Below are 21,210 nucleotides of genomic sequence, written 5' to 3' on the forward strand. Positions count from 1 at the left end.
GCTCTTCTGGGTGAGATGCTAACTGCATTTCGTTGTCTCTGTACTGTACACTGCACAATGACAATAAAGATTGAATCTGAATCTGAATCTGAATCTACTTTCTATGTTACTATGTCTCGACCCAAACGATCCATCCAGAGATGCTGCCTGACCTGCTGAGTGTCTGTCTTCGATGTAAACCAGCATCTTTCCCACACACTATTGGCATTGTCTGTAACGCTATCTTCTGTATACTCTCCTTTTTGCACTGCTTGTTGTTCTCATTCATGGTATGATTACCTGGATGGCACGCAAAAAAAGTTCCCCCGCCCCGCTGTATCTCGGTTAATGAAGCAATACCCTGCTCACATTGTGAATACATATAGAAATACACGACACAGAATGCCACGTAACCATGTTTGTGTTGCATTTTATTAACAAACAAGTAATGCTTTTCCAGACAATATGCAATAAAAACCCTGCTTTTGACTTTGCATCGGAGTAATTGCTACCAGTATTGTTAGATCCACTTCAGTTACTGAGTTACACAAATAAAACGGCAAACAACATTGTGAGGCTGCAGAGAATGCATCACTTGCTTCATGCTTTTAATTAAATCACCTCAAAACGTCCTGTTCCTTGCAATAGATTCTCAACTGTGGTTGTTTCCACGAGTGGGAGCGCCCAGGAGCAGAGGGCACAGCCACAGAATAAAAGCATGTACAGTACCTTTGGAAAGGAGATGAGGAGGAATTTCTTTCGTGAGAGGGTGGTCGAATCTGTGGGGTTCATTGCCACAGACGGCGGTGGAGGCCACGTCAATGGATATTTTTTATGGCAGAGATTCCTGATTCGTACGGGTGTCAGGGGTTATGGGGAGAGAGGCAGAAGAACGGGGTTGAGAGGGAAAGATAGATCAGCCATGATTGAATGGCGGACTAGACTTATAAACATATAACAATTACAGTAGGAAACAGGCCATCTCGGCCCTACAAGTCCGTGCCGAACACGTATTCTCCCCTAGTCCCATCTACCTGCGCTCAGACCATAACCCTCCATTCCTTTCCCGTCCATATAACTATCCAATTTATTTTTAAATGATAAAAACGAACCTGCCTCCACCACCTTCACTCGAAGCTCATTCCACACAGCCACCACTCTCTGAGTAAAGAAGTTCCCCCTCATGTTACCCCTAAACTTCTGTCCCTTAATTCTCAAGTCATGTCCCCTTGTTTGAATCTTCCCTACTCTCAGTGGGAAAAGCTTATCCACGTCAACTCTGTCTATCCCTCTCATCGTTTTAAAGACCTCTATCAAGTCCCCCCTTAACCTTCTGCGCTCCAAAGAATAAAGCCCTAACTTGTTCAAGCTTTCTCTGCAACTTGATGGGCCGAACGGCCTAAACAGCTCCGAGAACTTATGAAAATACTACGCTGCCTATTAAGAAACTATCACAAGGCAATGGACGCACCAGATTTGAATGGGGGGCAGAAATGGGATAACATACTAGGTGTGTTCACCAGTTTACAAAACCATCAATCTGCTTTGAGTAAATGCAGTGACATATATCCAAACGCCTGCCCTGCTCATTGACAGTGACAAGAATCGGGGGCTCAAACTATGCACTATGTTGAAACATATTTTTAAAGAATATAGTATATTTCGGTACGAAAGTGCTAATCTGGTAAAAACACATTGTATAGTTGGGCAAAGTGACAACACACAAACATATGACGCCGACAGCACTGTGCATTCTGAATCCCAGAAATTCATCTTTGAGAACACATTCTTGAATGGAATATTCACGTCAACATGTTCGCATTTGTTTAGTTTAGTTTGATTTAGAGGTACGGCATGGAAACAGGCCCTTCAGCCCATCGAGTGCACACTGACTATCAGTCTATGTTACCACTATGTTCTATGTTATCCCACTTTCTCACCCACTCCCTACACACTGGGGGGCAATTTTACAGACAATAGACAATAGGTGCAGGAGTAGGCCATTCGGCCCTTCGAGCCAGCACCGCCATTCAATGTGATCATGGCTGATCATCCCCAATCAGTACCCTGTTTCTCCAATTTCCTCATATCCCCTGACTTCGCTATCTTTTAGAGGCCTATCCAGCTCTCTCTTGAAAGTATCCAGAGAACCTGCCTTCCCTGCCCTCCGAGGCAGTGAATTCCACAGACTCACAACTCTCTGTGACAAAAAGTGTTTCCTCGTCGCCGTTCTAAATGGCTTACCCCTTATTACCCCTACCCCTTAACTGTGGCCCCTGGTTCTGGAATCCCCCAACGTCAGGAACATATTTCCTGCCTGCAGAGGGCCGATTGATCCACAAACCTGTACGTCTTTGGGATATGGGATGAAACCGGAACGCCCGGAGGAAACCCAAGTGGTCACAGAGAGAGTGCACAAACTCCCGCACAAACAGTACCCATAGTCAGGATCGAACCCGGGTCTCTGGTGCTGTGAGGCAGGCAGCACTACCAGCTGTAGGTTAACTGGCCTCGAAAAGCTGCCCCCAGTGTGTAGGGAGTGGATGCAGGAATGGGGTGACAAGGAGCCAGTGTGGGTGACATAGAAACATAGAAAATAGGTGCAGGAGTAGGCCATTCGGCCCATTCAATATGATCATGGCTGATCATCCAACTCAGTATCCTGTACCTGCCTTCTCTTCATACCCCCTGATCCCTTTAGCCACAAGGGCCACATATAACTCCCTCTTAAATATAGCCAATGAACTGGCCTCAACTACATTCTGTGGCAGAGAATTCCACAGATTCACCACTCTCTGTGTGAAAAAAGGACTTCCCCCTTATCCTTAAACTGTGACCCCTTGTCCTGGACTTCCCCAACATCGGGAACAATCTTCCTGCATCTAGCCTGTCCAACCCCTCATGAATTTTGTACGTTTCTATAAGATCCCCCCTCAATTTTCTAAATTCTAGCGAGTACAAGCCGAGTCTATCCAGTCTTTCATCATATGAAAGTCCTGCCATCCCAGGAATCAGTCTGGTGAACCTTCTCTGTACTCCCTCTATGGCAAGAATGTCTTTCCTCAGATTAGGACAAGAATGTCTTTCCTCCCCACACGACTGGTCGTGGGATGTGGGAAGAGTCTTAAAGGAGGAACGATCAAGGCAGGGAGACTTTAAGATGTAATTCGGGTTTTTTTAGGTTTGGCAGAAGGGCCAGCAATTGACAATGATTGGGAAAGTAACAGGGGATGAGCAAAAAGCCTGAAATGGAGCAGCATGATGGGTATGTAACAGATCACAAGTAACAGATAATGGACAGAACTGAAAACAAAAAAATCAGGAATTGTTAAACTGGAGCCAGTACAAGTCAAAGCAAAGACGAGTGTGAAAGAGATTTGGTTCATGGGCATATGAACACATGCATTAAAAGGTGCCTAGGCTTCATCCACATCGTTTTCAATTATCTCAAGCTTGTGCAGAGCTTGAAAAGACCAACCCGTTGTGAATTTATAGTATAGATACAGCATGGAAACAGGCCCTTCAGCCCACCAAGTCCATGCTGACCGTTGATCATCCATTCACATTAGTTCTATGTTATCCCACTTTCTCATCCACCCCCTACACACTGGGGGCAGTTTTACAGAAGCCCAATTGACCTACAAACCCGCACATTTGTAGGATGTGGGCGCACCCAGAGGAAACCCACGCAGTCGCAGGGAGAACGTGTAAACTCCAAGCTGGCAGCGCCCAAGATAAGGATCGAACCTAGGTCTCTGACGCTAGCAGCCACGCCACTGCGCCATCCTGTGCTGCCATTCTCTCAAGGGTTTAGTCTCTCAAGTCAGCCAGCGTTCATATCCAAATAAACAATTAAAAACGTACAAAAACGTCCACGCTTGCATCAGACGGAACACAGTGAAAAGCTTGCCTTAAGAACCATGACAACAAGTTATTGCAGTTGGGGAAAACTCTCGAAAACAGTCCTTGCTGCTTCTTCCCAGGGCGTGCAGGCTCAGTACTTCAAAGCAGTTGTGTCGCTATGTACAAGAGTGTGAGGGTTCCACTGTGTGCAGGGACCCGTCCTCACATCTACGAGCAAGAAAGGAACTGCAGATGCTGGTTCAAAGGGAAGATAGACACAAAAAGCTGGAGTAACTCAGCGGGTCAGGCAGCATCTCTCAAGGGTCTCAACCCCAGAAACGTCTCTCCAGAGACGCTGCCTGTCCCACCGAGTTACTCCAACTTGCTGTGCCCACCCTCACGTCTATGACATGGGTAAGTGTCGCTTCAAGCCCTCTTTGGAAGACGTGCTCAGGAAGTCTGGGAAGCTGACCTCAAATTCCACGATCAGGTCACCCCGCTGGTGGGGGTTTTTTGAGAACGGCACTCCCCTGCCGCTTATTCTCTTCCTCGCGCCCGGCTTGATCACCTCCTGGGTCGTTATCGAGATGGACCTGCCTTCCATTGCGGGAACGTGAATTGTACAACCGCACAGGGCCTGCAACGGGGAGGAACACAGAGTTAGCCAGAAGGAATACGCAATAGACAATAGGTGCAGGAGTAGGCCATTCAGCCCATCGAGCCAGCACCGCCATTCAATGTGATCATGGCTGATCATCCTCAATCAGTACCCCGTTCCTGCCTTCTCCCCTGACTCCGCTATCTTTAAGAGCCCTATCTAGCTCTCTATTGAAAGCATCCAGAGAAACTGCCTCCACCGCCCTCTGAGGCAGAGAATTCCACTGAATAGTCACAGCGCCGCCAGGTTTATGTTTCATTCAAGGCATTCGCTTTTTTTTCATCTTCATTAACCCTCCTCTCCCATTCCCAGGGAAAGAAAAAGTTCCTTCAGGCCTTATTCAGAAACACAGACGCAAGAGATTCTTGAAATAGTTTGTTGCTGTCTCAAACATGCCAATGCCATCTTGTAATGTCTTACTCATAGACTTTCCCATTGGATCTGCAATCTTGTACAGGTCCACCACTGAATGTACAGCAACCCCCTTTAATCCGGACAAAATCATGAGTGCACTTGAACCCCTGGAAGTCTCTCCAAAATATGACGTCTAGGCCGGTGGCCGATCTCAACCGTATCAGGACTTCTGCGCCGATCAGCAGGTCGGATTTGCCCCCTGCAGCCCGGGCTCTGGAACACAGCCGACTTCCAAGGCCAACATTTCGCCGAACACCTCCGCTCTGTCCGCAATAACCAAGCTGACCTCCCGGTGGCTCAGCACTTCAACTCCCCCTCCCACTCCGTCTCCGACCTCTCTGTCCTGGGTCTCCTCCTTGGCCACAGCGAGCAGCACCGGAAATTGGAGGAACAGCACCTCATATTCCGTTTGGGGGAGTCTGCATCCTGGGGGCATGAACATCGAATTCTCCCAATTTTGTTAGTCCTTGCTGTCTCCTCCCCTTCCTCAGTCCCCCTGCTGTCTCCTCCCATCCCCCAGCCTTCGGGCTCCTCCTCCTTTTTCCTTTCTTGTCCCCGCCCACCCCCGCCCCCGATCAGTCTGAAGAAGGGTTTCGGCCCGAAACGTTGCCTATTTCCTTTGCTCCATAGATGCTGCTGCACCCGCTGAGTTTCTCCAGCTTTTTTGTGTACCTCCAAGGCCAACAGTTGGACTCCACACAGAGGCCATGACCACTGTTGGTCTGGCAAGACAGATAATCCAGAAAGTCTCTGGAACCAAGGGAGTCGGACCCGAACTTGCCTTGGCCTACATAGAAACATAGAAAATTAGGTGCAGGAGTAGGCCATTCGGCCCTTCGAGCCTGCACCGCCATTCAATATGATCATGGCTGATCATCTAACTCAGTATCCTCTACCTGCCTTCTCTCCCATACCCCCTGATCCCTTTAGCCACAAGGGCCACATCTAACTCCCTCTTAAATATAGCCAATGAACTGGCCTCAACTACCTTCTGTGGCAGAGAGTTCCAGAGATTCACCACTCTCTGTGTGAAAAATGTTTTTCTCATCTCGGTCCTAAAAGACTTCCCCCTTATCCTTAAACTGTGACCCCTTGTTCTGGACTTCCCCAACATCGGGAACAATCTTCCTGCATCTAACCCAGGGCCTGTCCAACCCCTTAAGAATGCTGTAAGTTTCTATACGATCCCCCCTCAATCTTCTAAATTCTAGCGAGTACAAGCCGAGTCTATCCAGTCTTTCTTTATATGAAAGTCCTGACATCCCAGGAATCAGTCTGGTGAACCTTCTCTGTACTCAAACAGCACGCAAACAGGCCCTTTGGCCCACTGAGCCCTCGCCAACCAGCGATCCTCACACACTAACACTATTCTACACACTAGGGGCAAGTTATACTTACACCAAGCCAATTAACCTACAAGCCTGTACGTCTTTGGAGTGTGGGAGGAAACCCGAAGATCCCGGAGAAAACCCATGCAGGTCACGGGGAGAAGGTACAAACTCCATAAGGCAAGCACCCGTAGTCAGGATCGAACCCGGGTCTCTGACGCTGTAAGGCTTAAATTAGTTTTAGCAATGAAGACAGTCGAATTATGTAGCACCAAGGGTAATTCAAACCAATATGTCGGAACTTCAATGAGAGATATTCAATTAGTGCCACTTCCCTTGCTCTTTAGACATTGCTCTGTAATTTTCTTCCCCCAGACAACATTTATCTAACTCCGTTTCGAAAGTTGCTATAAATTTGCATCCACCCCCTTTCAGGCTGTATGTCAGGCCGTGATAATTCACTGTGCAAGCAATTCCTCTCTATTCTTGGCTTGGTTTTTTGCCAAGTCCAGGCAGTGCCTGGGTTTCGTAAGGGTTCTGTTCCAAAACATTGTCGGTAAGCCAATCTCCTCATAGATCTGTATCGCCATAATGTTCATTAGTTCATATGTTCTAGGAGCAGATTTTGGCAATTCGGCCCATCAAGTCTACTCCGCCATTTAATCATGGCTGATCTATCTTTCCCTCCCAACCCCATTCTCCTGCCTTCTCCCGATAAGATAGAAACATAGAAAATAGGTGCGAAAGTCGGCCATTTGGCCCTTCGAGCTAGCATCGCCATTCAATATGATCATGGCTGATCATCCAGAATCAGTACCCTGTTCCTGCTATCTCCCCATACCCCTTGATTCCGTTAGGCCTAAGAGCTATATCTAGCTCCCTCTTGAATACATCTTGACACCCATATTAATCAAGAATTTGCCTTTGCCACAGAAGGCTGTGGAGGCCAAGTCAATGGATAATGTTAAGGCAGAGATAGATAGATTCTTGATTAGTACAGATGTCAGGGGATATGGGGAGAAGCCAGGAGAATGGGGTTAGGAGGGAGAGATAGATCAGCCATGATTGAATGGCGGAGTAGAATTGATGGGCCAAATGGCCTAAATTTGCTCCTATTACTTATAATCTTACGACTTCATAGGTGGCCTCGTTTTGCTCTGGTATTATATTTAATTCTCATGTTTAATCAATAATATTTTATTATTAATGTTTAATGTTTTATGTGTCATTTCTAACTGTCATTGTATGTCGTTGTCACTTGCGGGCGGAGCATTAAGGCAAATTTCTTGTATGTGAATACTTGGCCAAAAAACTTATTCAATCATTCATTCATTCTTTCATTCATCTTACAGAGATGTATAAAATCATGAGAGGAATAGGTAGATGCACAGAATCTCTTTCCAGAGTAGGGGAATTGAGGACCAGAGGACATAGGTTTAAGGTGACTTTATCTCTGTGACTGTCTGCCTGTTTTTTGTGCGCGGACTGGTGTTTGGATGTGAGGAAAGGGGAGCACTGGTAGATGATGATTATATTATTACTCTTTGCAAAAGAAGTTCCTCCTTCCAATCAAGGAGCACTTGCGATGGACTTTTCACAGAAAGAGCCATTTTGGATTCATGTGTGGCGAAGCTCGAGCAGGACTTGAACGAGTGAATATCTTATCATGAAGAATAGGAAGTGATGTTTGGAGAGGTGCCCGAAAGTTAAAATGGTCACTTAGAAAAGAGGCAGCATGATGGCGCAGCGGTAGAGCTGCTGCCTTACAGCGCCATAGACCCAGGTTCGATCCTGACTACGGGTGCTGTCTGTACTAGTTTATATGACGGCCCCGTAACTTGCGTGGAGTTTCTCCGGTTTCCTCCCACAACTCCAAAGACATGCAGGTTTGTAGGTTAATTGGCCCTGGTCTAATTGCAAATTGTCCCTGGTGTGTGTAGGATAGTGTGAATGTGGGGGGGGGTCGCTGGTCGGCGCGGACTCGGTGGGGCCGAAGGGCCTGTTTCCGCGCTGTATCTCCAAACTAAACTAAAAGAACAAAGTAAACAAAAAGGTCTCAAAAACAGTGATAGGGTGGCTCCGAGAGGGAATTCTGGAGCTGCGGGAGAAACAAAGAGAATGTGGGAGAGTAGAACTGGCAATGAATTGGGACTGGAATTGTGCAGCAATTGTGTTGCCCCCGACTCATGCCTAAAATATTCCACGGCTCAGAATATCGGATATCATAATTTTCCATCTGCATCCCTTCCCCCATCTTCACCATTCGCACCGTTTCTATCCTCAAGCTTCATAATTCGCAACTCTTTACCCTTTTGGCTCACATCTGTTTTATCATCTCTGACCTTCGTCCAACCGTCTGCCTGTCAGAAATCCCCCCCTCTCCTGCGTTCACCTATTACTGACCATGCTTCGTCCTGCCTCTCCTCACTCCCAGCTTTCTCCCCCCCCCCCCCCCCCCCCCCCCTACCCCCCACAAGCCGGCCCCTCCCCCCCCCCTACACCCCCCCCGCCCCCCACCTCCAGCGCTGAATGAGGGTGCTGACCTAAAACATCACCTATCTATGAGAATCTCCACAGATTCTGCCCGACCTGCACAGTTACTCCAGCACTTTTTTTTATCTCTCTTTGGTAAATAAGACAATAGACAATAGACAATAGGTGCAGGAGTAGGCCATTCGGCCCTTCGAGCCAACACCGCCATTCAATGTGATCATGGCTGATCATCCACAATCAGGACCCCGTTCCCGCCTTCTCCCCATATCCCCTGACTCCGCTATTTACAAGAGCTCTTTCTAGCTCTCCCTTGAAAGTATCCAGAGAACTGGCCTCCACCGCCCTCTGAGGCAGAGAATTCCACAATTCTCACCACTGTCTGTGAGAAAAGTGTTTCCTCGTCTCCGTTCTAAGTGGCTTACCCCTTATTCTTAAACTGCAGTTCCTTGTTATTACATTTCAGAATATGGTGGGGTCGATTCCTGAACTGGAGACTGAAATTGTTCTTGAGCATGTGGACGGACTGGAAAGAAACGCCCAGTGTGCAACCCATCCGACAGACAGGGAAAGCGGAAGAGCAGGAGGCTCACGTTACAAGTAGAACTGGTGATTCAGCAAACTAGAGTGTAGTCCTGATCTACCATCTACCTCATTGTCGACCCTTGCACTACCTTTCGCCAGTACACTTCCAGATACAGGGCCAGTTTCTTCCCAGCTGTTATCAGGCAACAGAACCATCTTATCACCAACTAACAAGCGGTCCTGACCTACCATCTACTTCACTGGAGATGTTCAAACTATATTTAATCGGACTTTACTGGTTTTTATATGACACTAAACGTTATTCCCTTTATCCTGTATCCATGCACTGTGGACGGCTCGATTGTAATCATATATGGTATTTCCGCTGACTGGATAACACGCAACAAAAAAGCTTTACACTATAAGTCTTCTACTCAGCGTCTGTGGAAAGCATCTAGTCTGGAAACATCACAATTTGGTTTGGGAACTACTCTGCCCAGGACAAGAAGGCTCTGCAGAGAGTAGTGCGGTCGGCCGAACGCACTATGGGAACTACACTCGCCCCCCTGCAGGACTGTATATCAGGAGGTGCAGATCCAGAGCCAACAAGACCATGGGGGACCCCTTCCACCCCAGTCAGGCAAACGCCTCTGTTGCCATGCTGTGAAAACAGAGAGGATGAGAAGGAGTTTCTTCCCAGCGGCCATTAGGACTGTAAACTCCTATCTCACCAGGGACTAACTTATTATACCAGTTTACTGTTTTGCGGTGTCTTTTTAAATTGCTGTTTCTTCTTTTTTTTTCTCCCACAAATATGTAATTCTGATTCTATTCAATTCTGTTTTGTAGTGTTTTTGCACAATCCGCGATCATTGCCACTTTATATTTCACTGCACATCTCGTGTGCGTATGTGACGAATAAACTTGACTTGACTTGACTACACGTGATAATAACTAAACTAAACGTACCTCCCGTAGGCTGACCCGAGCGTGGTAGACAATATTTGATCCATCCCTCTTGAAGTGGGGATGAGGCTTATCCTTCAGTACAAAAACCACATCTGCCGGTATAGTGTTGGGCATTTCGTCGCCTTCCTTTGGGAATGTGATCCGAGTTCCCTCCTTCCAACCCTTTTTAATCTCGATGGTCAGTATTTTGTCCTCCATCCGGACGGTCCTGCCGTCGGGGTTGAGGCGTTTCCTGGAAATCTTCATCCTCTTGGTCGAGCCGTTGAAGATCTCCTCCAGGGACACCTTGAGGTCGTGGATGATGGGGGGGTCCTGTTTACGTTGCATCGGCCCCATCATCCCTCCCCTGTGCCGCTCCCTGGGGAAGCCGTTCATGCTGAAGCCCCCAAAGTGGCCGAAGATGTCCGAGTCCACGTCCATGGACTCTTCGTGCTGGCCGTTTGCCATCCTCCTCCCGAAGAACATCTCGAAGGGGTTGGCGCCGTTGAAGAAGGCGGCAAAGGTGGCGTGGGGGTCTCCGTGGAACGTGTAACGGAACGTCCCGCCCTGATCATCGTTCCCACCAATTCCTCCTTTCAGACCTGCAATGGAAGAAAAAAAGAATACTTACTTAGTCAGTCTGTGGCTGTACCTGGACTGTATGCAAAATGTTGAAGCCAATGCAAATATAAATCAAATTCTCCTTACTCCCTGAAACCCAAATATTAATAATTATATTATAATTAAATCTTCTCCCACAATACATACATATAGGTAGATAAAAGTGCTGGGGAAAATCAGCGGGTGAGACAGCATATATGGTGTGAAGGAATAGGTGACATTTCAGGTCGAGACCCATATTTGGGTATGTGTATATATACACACACATGCAGAACGGTATTTCTCATTTAATATATTGTTTACAGTGTACTATGTTTACATATTCTGTTGTGCTGCAGGAGTAAGAATCTCATTGTTCTATCTGGGACATATGATAATAAAACACTCTTGATTATTGGTGCTGGAATATTTTTTACAGTGGTATTGTGCTTGTTAATTTATTTAATTTTAGTTTATTATATATTATCACTGCGTATTACATTTACAAGCCTGTTATGTTGCAGCGAGTAAGAATTTCATGATTGAGTTATTGGTAAAAACGACAATAAAACATTCTTGACTCTCTCTTGAATCTTGGGCTTTCTCCTCCAATCATAGCACTTCACTCCATTCATTTGCCCCTCCCCCCCGACCAGAGCCCTAGTGAGACCACACCTGGAGTATTGTGTGCAGTTATGGTCCCCTAATTTGAGGAAGGACATTCTTGCTATTGAGGTTTACAAGGTTCATTCCCGGGATGGCGGGACTGTCATATGCCGAGAGAATGGAGCAGCTGGGCTTGTACGCTCTGGAGTTTAGAAGGATGAGAGATCTTATTGAAACATATAAGATTGTTAAGGGTTTGGACACGCTAGAGGCAGGAAACATGTTCCCGATGTTGGGGGACTCCAGAACCAAGGGCCACAGTTAAGGGGTAGGGGTAATGAGGAGTAAGCCATTTAGAACGGAGACGAGGAAACACCTTTTCTCACAGAGAGTTGTGAGTCTGTGGAATTCTCTGCCTCAGAGGGCGGTGGAGGCCAGTTCTCTGGATACTTTCAAGAGAGAGCTAGAGAGGGCTCTTAAATATAGCGGAGTCAGGGGATATGGGGAGCAGGCAGGAACGGGGTACTGATGGGGATGATCAGCCATGATCACATTGAATGGCGTTGCTGGCTTGAAGGGCTGAATGGTCTGAAAAAGGACAGAATGTGTAGGAAGGAACTACAGATGCCTTTACACCGAAGCAGACACAAAATACTGGAGTAACTCAGCGGGTCTATTGTCTAGGGTTGTCAGAGATGCTGCCTCCAAGATTTAGTCAGAGTTTTGATCCAATTGATAGACAACTTCAGGGAACGTATTTCAAACATTGTATATGGTGAAAGAGGAGGGAAATAGGCTAGTCCTGATGGGAGTGTATCCCTCTTGTCCTGCATTTTCAAAGAAATATACATGCTCTATGGACTTCGCAAAGCAATTGGTGTAGGTAAAGTAGCAAAATCTGACCAGTAACTCTTTCCAGAACATGGTGATGTTTTGGGGTATATGAAGAAGGGGCCGAAACATCACCCCTGCTTCTCTCCAAATGCTTTCCCGCTGATACTCCAGCATGGATCTTCGAATTTAGATCTCCAGTTCTTTCCAACACACGGTGTAGGTGTATGAGGCCCAGTGACCCTGTTCAATTTGGAAACAATGGAGGAATTTAGAGCATTGTGTTCAGTTCTGGACACCGTGTTATAGGGAAGATCTTGTCAAGGGTACAGGGAAGGGCACATGGAAGATTGACGAGGATGTTGCCAGGATTAGATGCTCTGGGCTATAGGCAGAGGTTGATTAGGCTGGGTCTCTATTCCTTGGAGCGCGGAATAAGCTGCCAGAGGAGGTGGTTGAGGCAGGGACTATCGCAACATTTAAGAAGCAATTAGACAGGCACATGGATAGGAGAGGTTTGGAGGGATATGGACCAAACATGGGGCAGGTGACAAAAGACAAGACAAAAAGATTTTGCAGGATTAGGCCATTCGCCCCTTCGACCCAGCACCGCCATTCAATGTGAGCATGGCTGATTATCCCCAATCAGTACCCTTTTCCTGCCTTCTCCCCATATCCCTTGACTCCGCTATTTTTAAGAGCCCTCTCTAGCTCTCTCTTGAAAGCATCCAGAGAACCGGCCTCCACTGGAATTCTCTGCCTCCACTGAGGCAGAGAATGCCACAGACTCACCACTCTCTGTGAGAAAAACTGTTTCCTCGTCTCCTTTCTAAATGGCTTACTCCTAATGGTTCTGGACTCCCCCAACATCAGGAACACGTTTCCTGCCTGTAGCGTGTCCAAACCCTTAACAATCTTTTGTTTAAGAAGGAACTGCAGATGCTGGAAAATCGAAGGGTTTCGGCCCGAAACGTTGCCTATTTCCTTCGCTCCCTAGATGCTGCTGCACCCGCTAAGTTTCTCCAGCATTTTTTGTGTACCATTAATAACAATCTTATATGTTTCAATGTGATTCCCTCTCATCCCTCTAAACTCCAGAGTGTACAAGCCCTGCCGCTCCATTCTCTCAGCATATGACAGTCCCGCCATCCCGGGAATTAACCTTGTGGTGCTGGTGTAGCTGGGACATGTTGGGCAAGTTGGGCCGAATGGCCTGTTTCCACGCTGTGTGACTCTTGTGAATGCATGGTGACGCCCTGTGGACAGAAACATGCCGGTTTAGCCAACCACCGAGCTGGCGACTGGCGCTTGGTCGTGGACAGCGAGGTTAAGCCATGATGTAATGGACTGCAGCACAAGTTCCCGGCGAACCCAGGAGACCTCCCTTAACATTCAGAGAAATGGGACACATTTCCACGTTCAAAAAGGGGTAGATCTCGCGAACATTGAAATCAGGAGTCTTCTAAAATAGATCCATGGTGACGGTCAATCCTCTACCTCGAGCATGTTGGCAGGTGAGAGAGAGACACACTCACACACACACACAAAATGCTGGATAAGTAACTCAGCGGGGACAGGCAGCATCTGGCTGTGGGGAGGCTGGATGGGTGACGTTTCGGGTCGAGACACCGTGGATTGAGGGAGGTGCGATGGGGGAAGGGGGAGAGCTTTGTAGAACAACATCACACGAACGTTGTTTCATGAAAAGACCAGAATGTCCCCGCACTGAAATCACAGAGGAACCAATGCCCGGAGTCATTCCTGTTATTACAATACACTGCAATAATTGCACATCAGTGCCCACTCCAAGCGTGGAGCAATGGTGTAGAGTAACCCCTCACTCTACAAGGGGAGACCACCCCACCCCCCTTCTCTCTGCCTACCTTCTTCCCCGAATTGGTCGTAGATTTCCCTCTTCTTAGGGTCGCTCAAGACCTCGTAGGCTTCGGCCACCTCCTTGAATCTGTCCTCGGCGGTGGGCGACTTGTTCTTATCCGGATGCCATTTCAGGGCTTGCTTGCGATAAGCCTTCTTGACCTCGTCTTCGGAAGCCCCCCTTTGCAAGCCCAGGATACTGTAATAATCCTTCCCCATCGTACAGTGCAAAACGCGAAAACAAATTAAAAAAAAAAAGACTGCGGGGCTGCCCTTCAGAAAAGCAGGCGAAAAAGGCTCTGCTGGGTGGATAATTAAAGCAGACCTCTCTCCTGGCAGTGACCGGTCGCTCTCAAAACAGCTCTCTCTCGCTCTCCCTAGACTGCAGCTGACTTTATATAAAAACCCATTCCGCCTGGGTTAAAAAAAAAAGCCCTAGCTCTTTCCAGAACATCTACAAACGTCATTTCCCATCCACCCAAAACAACACTGACGCAAACTTTCAACATTCCTGCCGCCGTCCTTTCTCCTAAAAAGGAACAGCCGCTCACAATGGGTCAAATTATCCAGTGTTTGAGCAACGGGGCATTTTCATTAGGGACTTGGAAGCATGAGCACACACACACACACCAAGATGCTGGGGGAAGTCAACGGGTCAGGCAGACAGGCGGCATCTGGGGAGCAATTGACTGAATCTGAGTCCCGTCTGTCCATCCCACCCCTCCGCAGATGCTGCCCGTCCCGTTGAGTCTCTCTCCCCCCTTCTCGTGTTTCGCCTTGCATTTAACTAGCGCCCTTCCCCAAATTCTGGAATCATGTGAAATGCGATCACCATTGCAGCATTGAGATCTCACAAAAAGCCAAGTCAAGTTTTATTCATCACTTGCACATAAAGTGCGGTGAAATGAATTATATCTGACCATATAAATCATGTCATGATCATATAAAAAAAAGTCAGGCAGCATCTGGGGAGGGAAATGAGTATAGAAACATAGAAAATAGGTTCAGGAGTAGGCCATTCGGCCCTTCGAGCCTGCACCGCCATTCAATATGATCATGGCTGATCATCCAACTCAGTATCTCGGACCTGCCTTCTCTCCATACCCCCTGATCCCTTTAGCCACAAGGGCCACATCTAACTCCCTCTTAAATATAGCCAATCAACTGGCCTCAACTACCTTCTGTGGCAGAGAATTCCAGAGATTCACCACTCTCTGCGTGAAAAATGTTTTTCTCATCTCGGTCCTAAAAGACTGCCCCCTTATCCTTAAACTGTGACCTAATAGAGTGAGGCCCAACGCAAATTGGAGGAACAGCACCTCATATTTCCCTCTCTACTGAACATTTCTTTGCGTTTATTACATTGTTTACGGAATACAATGTTTACACATTGTGTTGTGCTGCTGCAAGTAAGAATGTAATTGTTCTGTCTGGGACACATGACAATAAATACTCCTGACTGTTAAAAAGACTTCAAAAAAATATATATTAATCATAATCATAATCAACCTTTATTGTCATCTTGCAAAGCAACAATTGCACAGTGATTAGAATAGAATAGTTTCTTTATTGTCATTGTAACATGAACCATGTACAACGAAATTTAAAATGTCAGCCAGTCAGTGCAGCATTCAAACATTTCTAAAAGCTAACGATACATACAAGGTAAAATATTAAAAGATAAACAACTAAATAAATATCACGAACAAAGCACGCATACACACCCAACCCTCCATCCTTCTGTCGATTTCACAGTGTACCACAGTCCCTTAGTCTGTATCGCCCCTGCGTTCCTTGGCGGCTACATTTAGTGCTTTTATAGCAGTGGGGTAAAAACTGTTTTTTAGTCTATTTGTCCTTGTCCTTGTAGATCTGTACCGTCTGCCTGACGGTGCAAAATGACAAGACGTTTCCCAGAGCATCGCACATGAAACTTAAAACATTTCACACATAATAACAGTAAAAACAATCCAGTCCCTGATGAAACAGTATAGTTAAAAGCAGGTAAAACAGCAACATTAAAATACAGTAAAAACAATCATTAAAATGTCCAGGGCAACTGATTTGAGTGGCCAGTGCCCGAGTTATTAAAATGTCAGTGCAAAGCCGCAGAATCAGGTGACTGCGAGTACAGAGTGATTGTTTAGCAGCCTCACAGCCTGTGGCAGGAAGCTGTTTAGCAGTCTGGTAGTCCGGGCTTTGATGCTACGGTATCTCTTGGCTGATGGCAGGAGATCCAGGTGTGTGTGGAGGGGGTGCAGTTTGTCCTTAGTTATTCTCAGAGCTTTTTTAAGACAGCGGCTCTGGAACGGTTCTTGTACCGGGGGTAGGGAGACGCCAATGATCCTCTCTGCTCCCCTCACTACTCTCTGCAGAGCCTTACTGTCTGAGCAGTTGCAGGTGGAGTACCACGTGTTTATGCAGTACATGAGTACAGACTCCACCGTGCCCCTGTAAAAAGTCCTGAGGATGTTGGTGGGGAGTGAGGCCTGTTTGAGTTTCCTCAGGAAGTGCAGTCATTGATGGGCCCGTTTGACAAGCCCAGTGTTGTTCCTGGACCAGGTGAGACTGTCTGTAATTTGCACTCCGGGGAACTTAATACTCTCCACTCTCTCCACTGTGGTGCCACTGATGTTGAGGGGTGTGTGTTTTGGCTGCGCCCTCCTGAAGTCGACAATCATCTCCTTTGTTTTGTCGGCATTTAATGCTAAATTGTTGTTGGCGCACCAGTCCACTAGTTGTTTTACTTCCTCCCTGTACATTGATTCGTCATCTCTGCTGATGAGTCCCACCACTGTTGTGTCATCCGCGAATTTTATGATCTTATTGGCCCTTCTTAGGGCTAACGGAATCAAGGGATATGGGGGGAAAGCAGAAATGGGGCACTGATTTTGCTTGATCAGCCATGATCATATTAGAAACAGAACATAGGAGCAGGAGTAGGCCATTCGGCCCTTCGAGCCAGCACTGCCATTTAATATGATCATCCAGAATCAGTACCCCGTTCCTACTTTCTCCCCATATCCCTTGATTCCATTTGCCCTAAGAATTACATCCAACTCTGTCACTTGAATACATCCAGTGAATTGGCCTCCACTGCCTTCTGTGGAAGATAATTCCAGATTCACAACTCTCTGGGTGACAAAGTTTTTCCTCATCTCAGTCCTAATTGGCCTACCCCTTATTCTAAACTGTGACCCCTGATTCTGGACTCCCCCAACATCGGGACATTTTTCCTGCATCTAGCCTGTCCAATCCCGTATAATTTTATATGGTTTTATAAAATATCCTCTCATCCTTCTATATTCCAGTGAATATAAGCGCAGTCGATCCATTCTTTAATCATAGGCCAGTCCCGCCAACCCGAAATGAACTTGGTGAACCTACACTGCACTCCCTCAATAGCAAGAATGTCCTTCCTCCAACTAGGGAGACCAAAACTGCACACAATACTCCGGGTGCAGTCTCACCAGGGCCATGTACAACTGCAGTAGGATCTCCTTGCTCCTAAACTCAAATCCTCTTGCAATGAAGACCAACATGCCATTAGCTTTCTTCAATGCCTGCTGTACCTGCATGCTTACTTTCAGTGACTGATGTACAAGCACACCCAGGTCTTGTTGCAGATTCTTCCCCCATCCTGGATCAGTCCAATCAGGGTTGTGTAGTCCTCAAACTTGAGAGGTTTGTCAGAGGAGTCAGTGGAGGTGCAGTTAATATATATTGTAAATAACTGGTGTCCCAGCACAGAGCCTTTCGGCACCCCACTAGTCATGCATATTGATATGGTGGTGCTGGCTCAAAGAGCCGAATGGCCTACTCCTGCACCTATTTTCTATGTTTCTGGTGCAAAGAGCTGGAGTAACAACAGGTGAGGCAGCATGTCATAAGTGATAGGCCATTTAGCCCATAAAGATACTCCACCATCATAAATGATCTCTTCCCTCCTAACCATTTTGATAGTCCAATTATAAATACCGACACCTGCACTGATCTATTGGATAAGAAGGCACAACATGCTGGAGTAGATTTCACAGGTCAGTTTGAACAATCTCTGAGGACATTCAGGTGACGCTTCGGGTTTGGACCCTTGAGCTTCTTTGACTTTTAAACCAGCATCTGCAGTTCATGTCTAATAATCTTATAACATGTGTGATGTTACCCCGATATCCCGTCAACCCCATTTTCCAGCCTTCTCCCCGTATACTTGAGGATTGAAGATTGAGGGGGGATCTTATTGAAACTTACAAAATTCTTAAGGGGTTGGACAGGTTAGATGCAGGAAGATTGTTCCCGATGTTGGGGAAGTCCAGAACAAGGGGTCACAGTTTAAGGATAAGGGGAAATCTTTTAGGACCGAGATGAGAAAAACATTTTTCACACAGAGAGTGGTGAATCTCTGGAATTCTCTGCCACAGAAGGTAGTTGAGGCCCAGTTCATTGGCAACATTTAAGAGGGAGTTAGATGTGGCCCTTGTGGCTAAAGGGATCAGGGGGTATGGAGAGAAGGCAAGTACAGGATACTGAATTGGATGATCAGACATGATCATATTGAATGGCGGTGCAGGCTCGAAGGGCCGAATGGCCTAGTCCTGCACCTATTTTCTATGTTTCTATACTTTGTCCCCTTACTAGTCAAGATCTGAGAGAAGATAACAGTGAGACTGGCATAAGACTGTGTTGGATTTTGATTACATCTCAATTCTAATCAACACCATGAAGTCTACAGCAGGGATGCAAATAGGTCTTTGAATATTAGGAAGTCAACAATCAGCATGTTTATGAAGGAAGTGCAGATGTTAATTTAAACCGAAGATAGACAGTAAAATAAATATATTTTAAACCATTTTGATAGTGAATTAGAAATACCCCAAGGTTGTGAATTATTAATGATTTGATGGCATTACATCTTTATTAGATTTCACATTGTGGTTTGAACAATCTCTGAGCCATTCAGAAACATGTCTAATTTTGGAGCTTGCTTTGAGCTTCAGTGTGATTGACTTTTCTCAAAGATAGACACAAGTGCTAGAGTAACTCAGCGGGCCAGGCAACATCTCTGGAGAAATGGAATAGGTGATGTTTCGTGTTGAGACTCTTCTTCAGACCACAATGTTGACTCTTTCCAGACAACAAAGAGGGACGCTGCAGAAAGGGCGGGGGGGAGGGGGGCTGCCAAAATCCGGTACTTTTGTAGCTTTGTCGCCATTAGAAACATGGCGACTCTTTGTGTGTTTCACTGTACCTAGGTACATCTTAATCATAGCCAAGTATGTTTTGCAACATACAAGGAATTTGATATGCCATACAGTCATACTAATAAAAAGCAAAACACACAAAATACATTTTAACATAAACATCCACCACAGTGACTCCTCCATATTCCTCACTGTGATGGAAGGCGAAAAAAAAGTTCAATCTCATCCTTTCTTTGTTCTTCCGCGGTTGGGGGCCTCAAGCCTTCCGTTGACGGGACGATCTTGGCCCCCGTAGCCGGCGGTCGGGCCCTCCGCATTGGGGCGATCAAGCTCCCGTATTGGGGGATCTCAGCGCACCGCGCCGGGCAATCGGATCCCGGGTCGAACCTCTTGCGACTTTGGAGCTTCCCGACATCAGTCCCTACCCGAGGCTGTGAGCTCCTCGATGGTGACATCCGCAGGCCACAGTTGGAGCGTCGATCCTAGGCAAGGGATCGCAGGCTCCGATGTCCACGGCAAGTCCACCGCCCCGCGGTGGGGCTCCAAGTCAGTCTCGAGCAAGGCCGCCAGGTCCACGATGTTAGGCCGCAGAGCGACCGGAGATACCACCCGGAAAACTATAGCATCCCCGGCAAGATAAGAGATTGAAAAAAAGTTCCCCCTGACCACCCCCCCACCCCCCATAAAACAAACCAGAGAACATTAACACATACTTTTTAAAACACACTAAAAATAACAAAAAAGACAGAGACCGTTGGTGAGGCTGCCATCGCTGATGGCGCCACCCGGTGGATCCCTGTGGCAATAAAATATCATTGAAGTTTATTGTGGTATAGGGTCGGCAACCTACGGCCCACGTGCCGAATCAGGCCCATAACCCGAAATCATCCGGCCCGCAGGCTTATTTTTATCCTCAATCATCCGGCCCGCAGACTTCCGTCATCTCTGGTACTTGGAATGTTTAATAAAGAACTGCAGATGCTGGAAAAGCGAAAGTGGAAGAAAATGCTGGAGTGAGTTTCTCCAGCATTTCTTTCTACCTCCGTAACCTGGAAAGTGATTTTCGGACCGAGGGTCGAGTGAAACACTGGAAATGTGCTGCCGGGCTCCTCCTCCCCGGGCCCAGGCACGGTGACACAAGGAGGCCTGCGCTGGCAGCTACTATGTCAAGCGCCGAGCTCTCGCTGTACCGCATCCTGCGCAAAGCCGCCAGCACGGTCACGCACCTTCTGTGTCTGGGCTGGTCAGTAGGCCGGGGATGAGTGAGTATGATATTTGAGCTCAGTGCTCCAGGTGGCGTCCTCGAAGGGACGGGATCTATGTGAACACGTGATTTGATGCCTGTCAAACCCCTATAATGTAGACAATTAACAATTGTCGTTGGGCACCTAAGTAGGAGTGGTAACTAGTTGAGTTAACTGCACTTCACAAAGCCCGAGTAATGTTGTCATTAGTGGACCTTAAGACCCTTCAGGCCACGAGCTCCAACCAAATAACAACATTGTAACAATCTGCAATAAATCTATCCTGAAGAAAGTCTACTTGTCCTCGTGAGCTCTGATTAACCTTTTCATTTTTTTAAATTGAATGAATGAGTGAATGAATACTTTATTGACAAGTCAGTGACATTCCTTGCTTGTATACTCAGGGTATGCATATAATCACCACATAAAGGGCTCTGACAAAGTATGCCACACCAAGTTCTCCATTATTCTCCCCCCCCCCCCACCTCCCCACGCCTGGAACTCCTCTGTGCTCCCCCCGCCCCCCCAGCGGTGTTGGTAGTATGTAGATATCACAGGATTGAACTGTGTAGGAAGAAACCGCTAGTTTACACCGAAGATAGACGCAAAATGCTGGAGTAACTCAACGGAACAGGCAGCATCACTGGAGAGAAGGAATAAGTTACCATTCT

The 21,210-nt window shown here is 46.9% G+C and overlaps 2 protein-coding genes across 2 annotated transcripts in view; one reads left to right on the forward strand and one right to left on the reverse strand.

Moving 5' to 3' along the window:
* Positions 1–393: 393 nt before the first annotated feature.
* dnajb4 (DnaJ heat shock protein family (Hsp40) member B4) lies at positions 394–14,648 on the reverse strand. Its single transcript, XM_055641306.1, has 3 exons — positions 14,106–14,648; positions 10,207–10,787; positions 394–4,459 (listed from the first exon to the last, which is right to left on the reverse strand). Exons 1-3 carry the CDS (start codon positions 14,314–14,316, stop codon positions 4,226–4,228), a joined length of 1,026 nt encoding a protein of 341 aa, XP_055497281.1. The 5' UTR covers positions 14,317–14,648; the 3' UTR covers positions 394–4,225.
* Positions 13,596–21,210, forward strand: part of fubp1 (far upstream element (FUSE) binding protein 1) — a 33,694-nt gene continuing 26,079 nt past the window's right edge. The window contains exon 1 of the mRNA XM_055641296.1: positions 13,596–13,736. Coding sequence (XP_055497271.1) covers positions 13,698–13,736 — 39 coding nt within the window. The 5' untranslated portion in view covers positions 13,596–13,697. The remainder of the gene's footprint in view (positions 13,737–21,210) is intronic.

The sequence above is a fragment of the Leucoraja erinacea genome, chromosome 10 (genome assembly GCF_028641065.1).
Source record: "Leucoraja erinacea ecotype New England chromosome 10, Leri_hhj_1, whole genome shotgun sequence".
Lineage (NCBI taxonomy): Eukaryota > Metazoa > Chordata > Chondrichthyes > Rajiformes > Rajidae > Leucoraja > Leucoraja erinaceus.

What these genes read in the sequence shown, in the direction of transcription:
- dnajb4 (XM_055641306.1), bottom strand. Translation starts at nt 14,316, where the DNA reads ATGGGGAAGGATTATTACAGTATCCTGGGCTTGCAAAGGGGGGCTTCC. An exon ending in CGACCAATTCGGGGAAGAAG is followed by an intron (nt 10,788 to 14,105) that starts GTAGGCAGAGAG and finishes CTTCCATTGCAG; the next exon opens with GTCTGAAAGGAGGAATTGGT. An exon ending in CTCGGGTCAGCCTACGGGAG is followed by an intron (nt 4,460 to 10,206) that starts GTACGTTTAGTT and finishes TCCCCGTTGCAG; the next exon opens with GCCCTGTGCGGTTGTACAAT.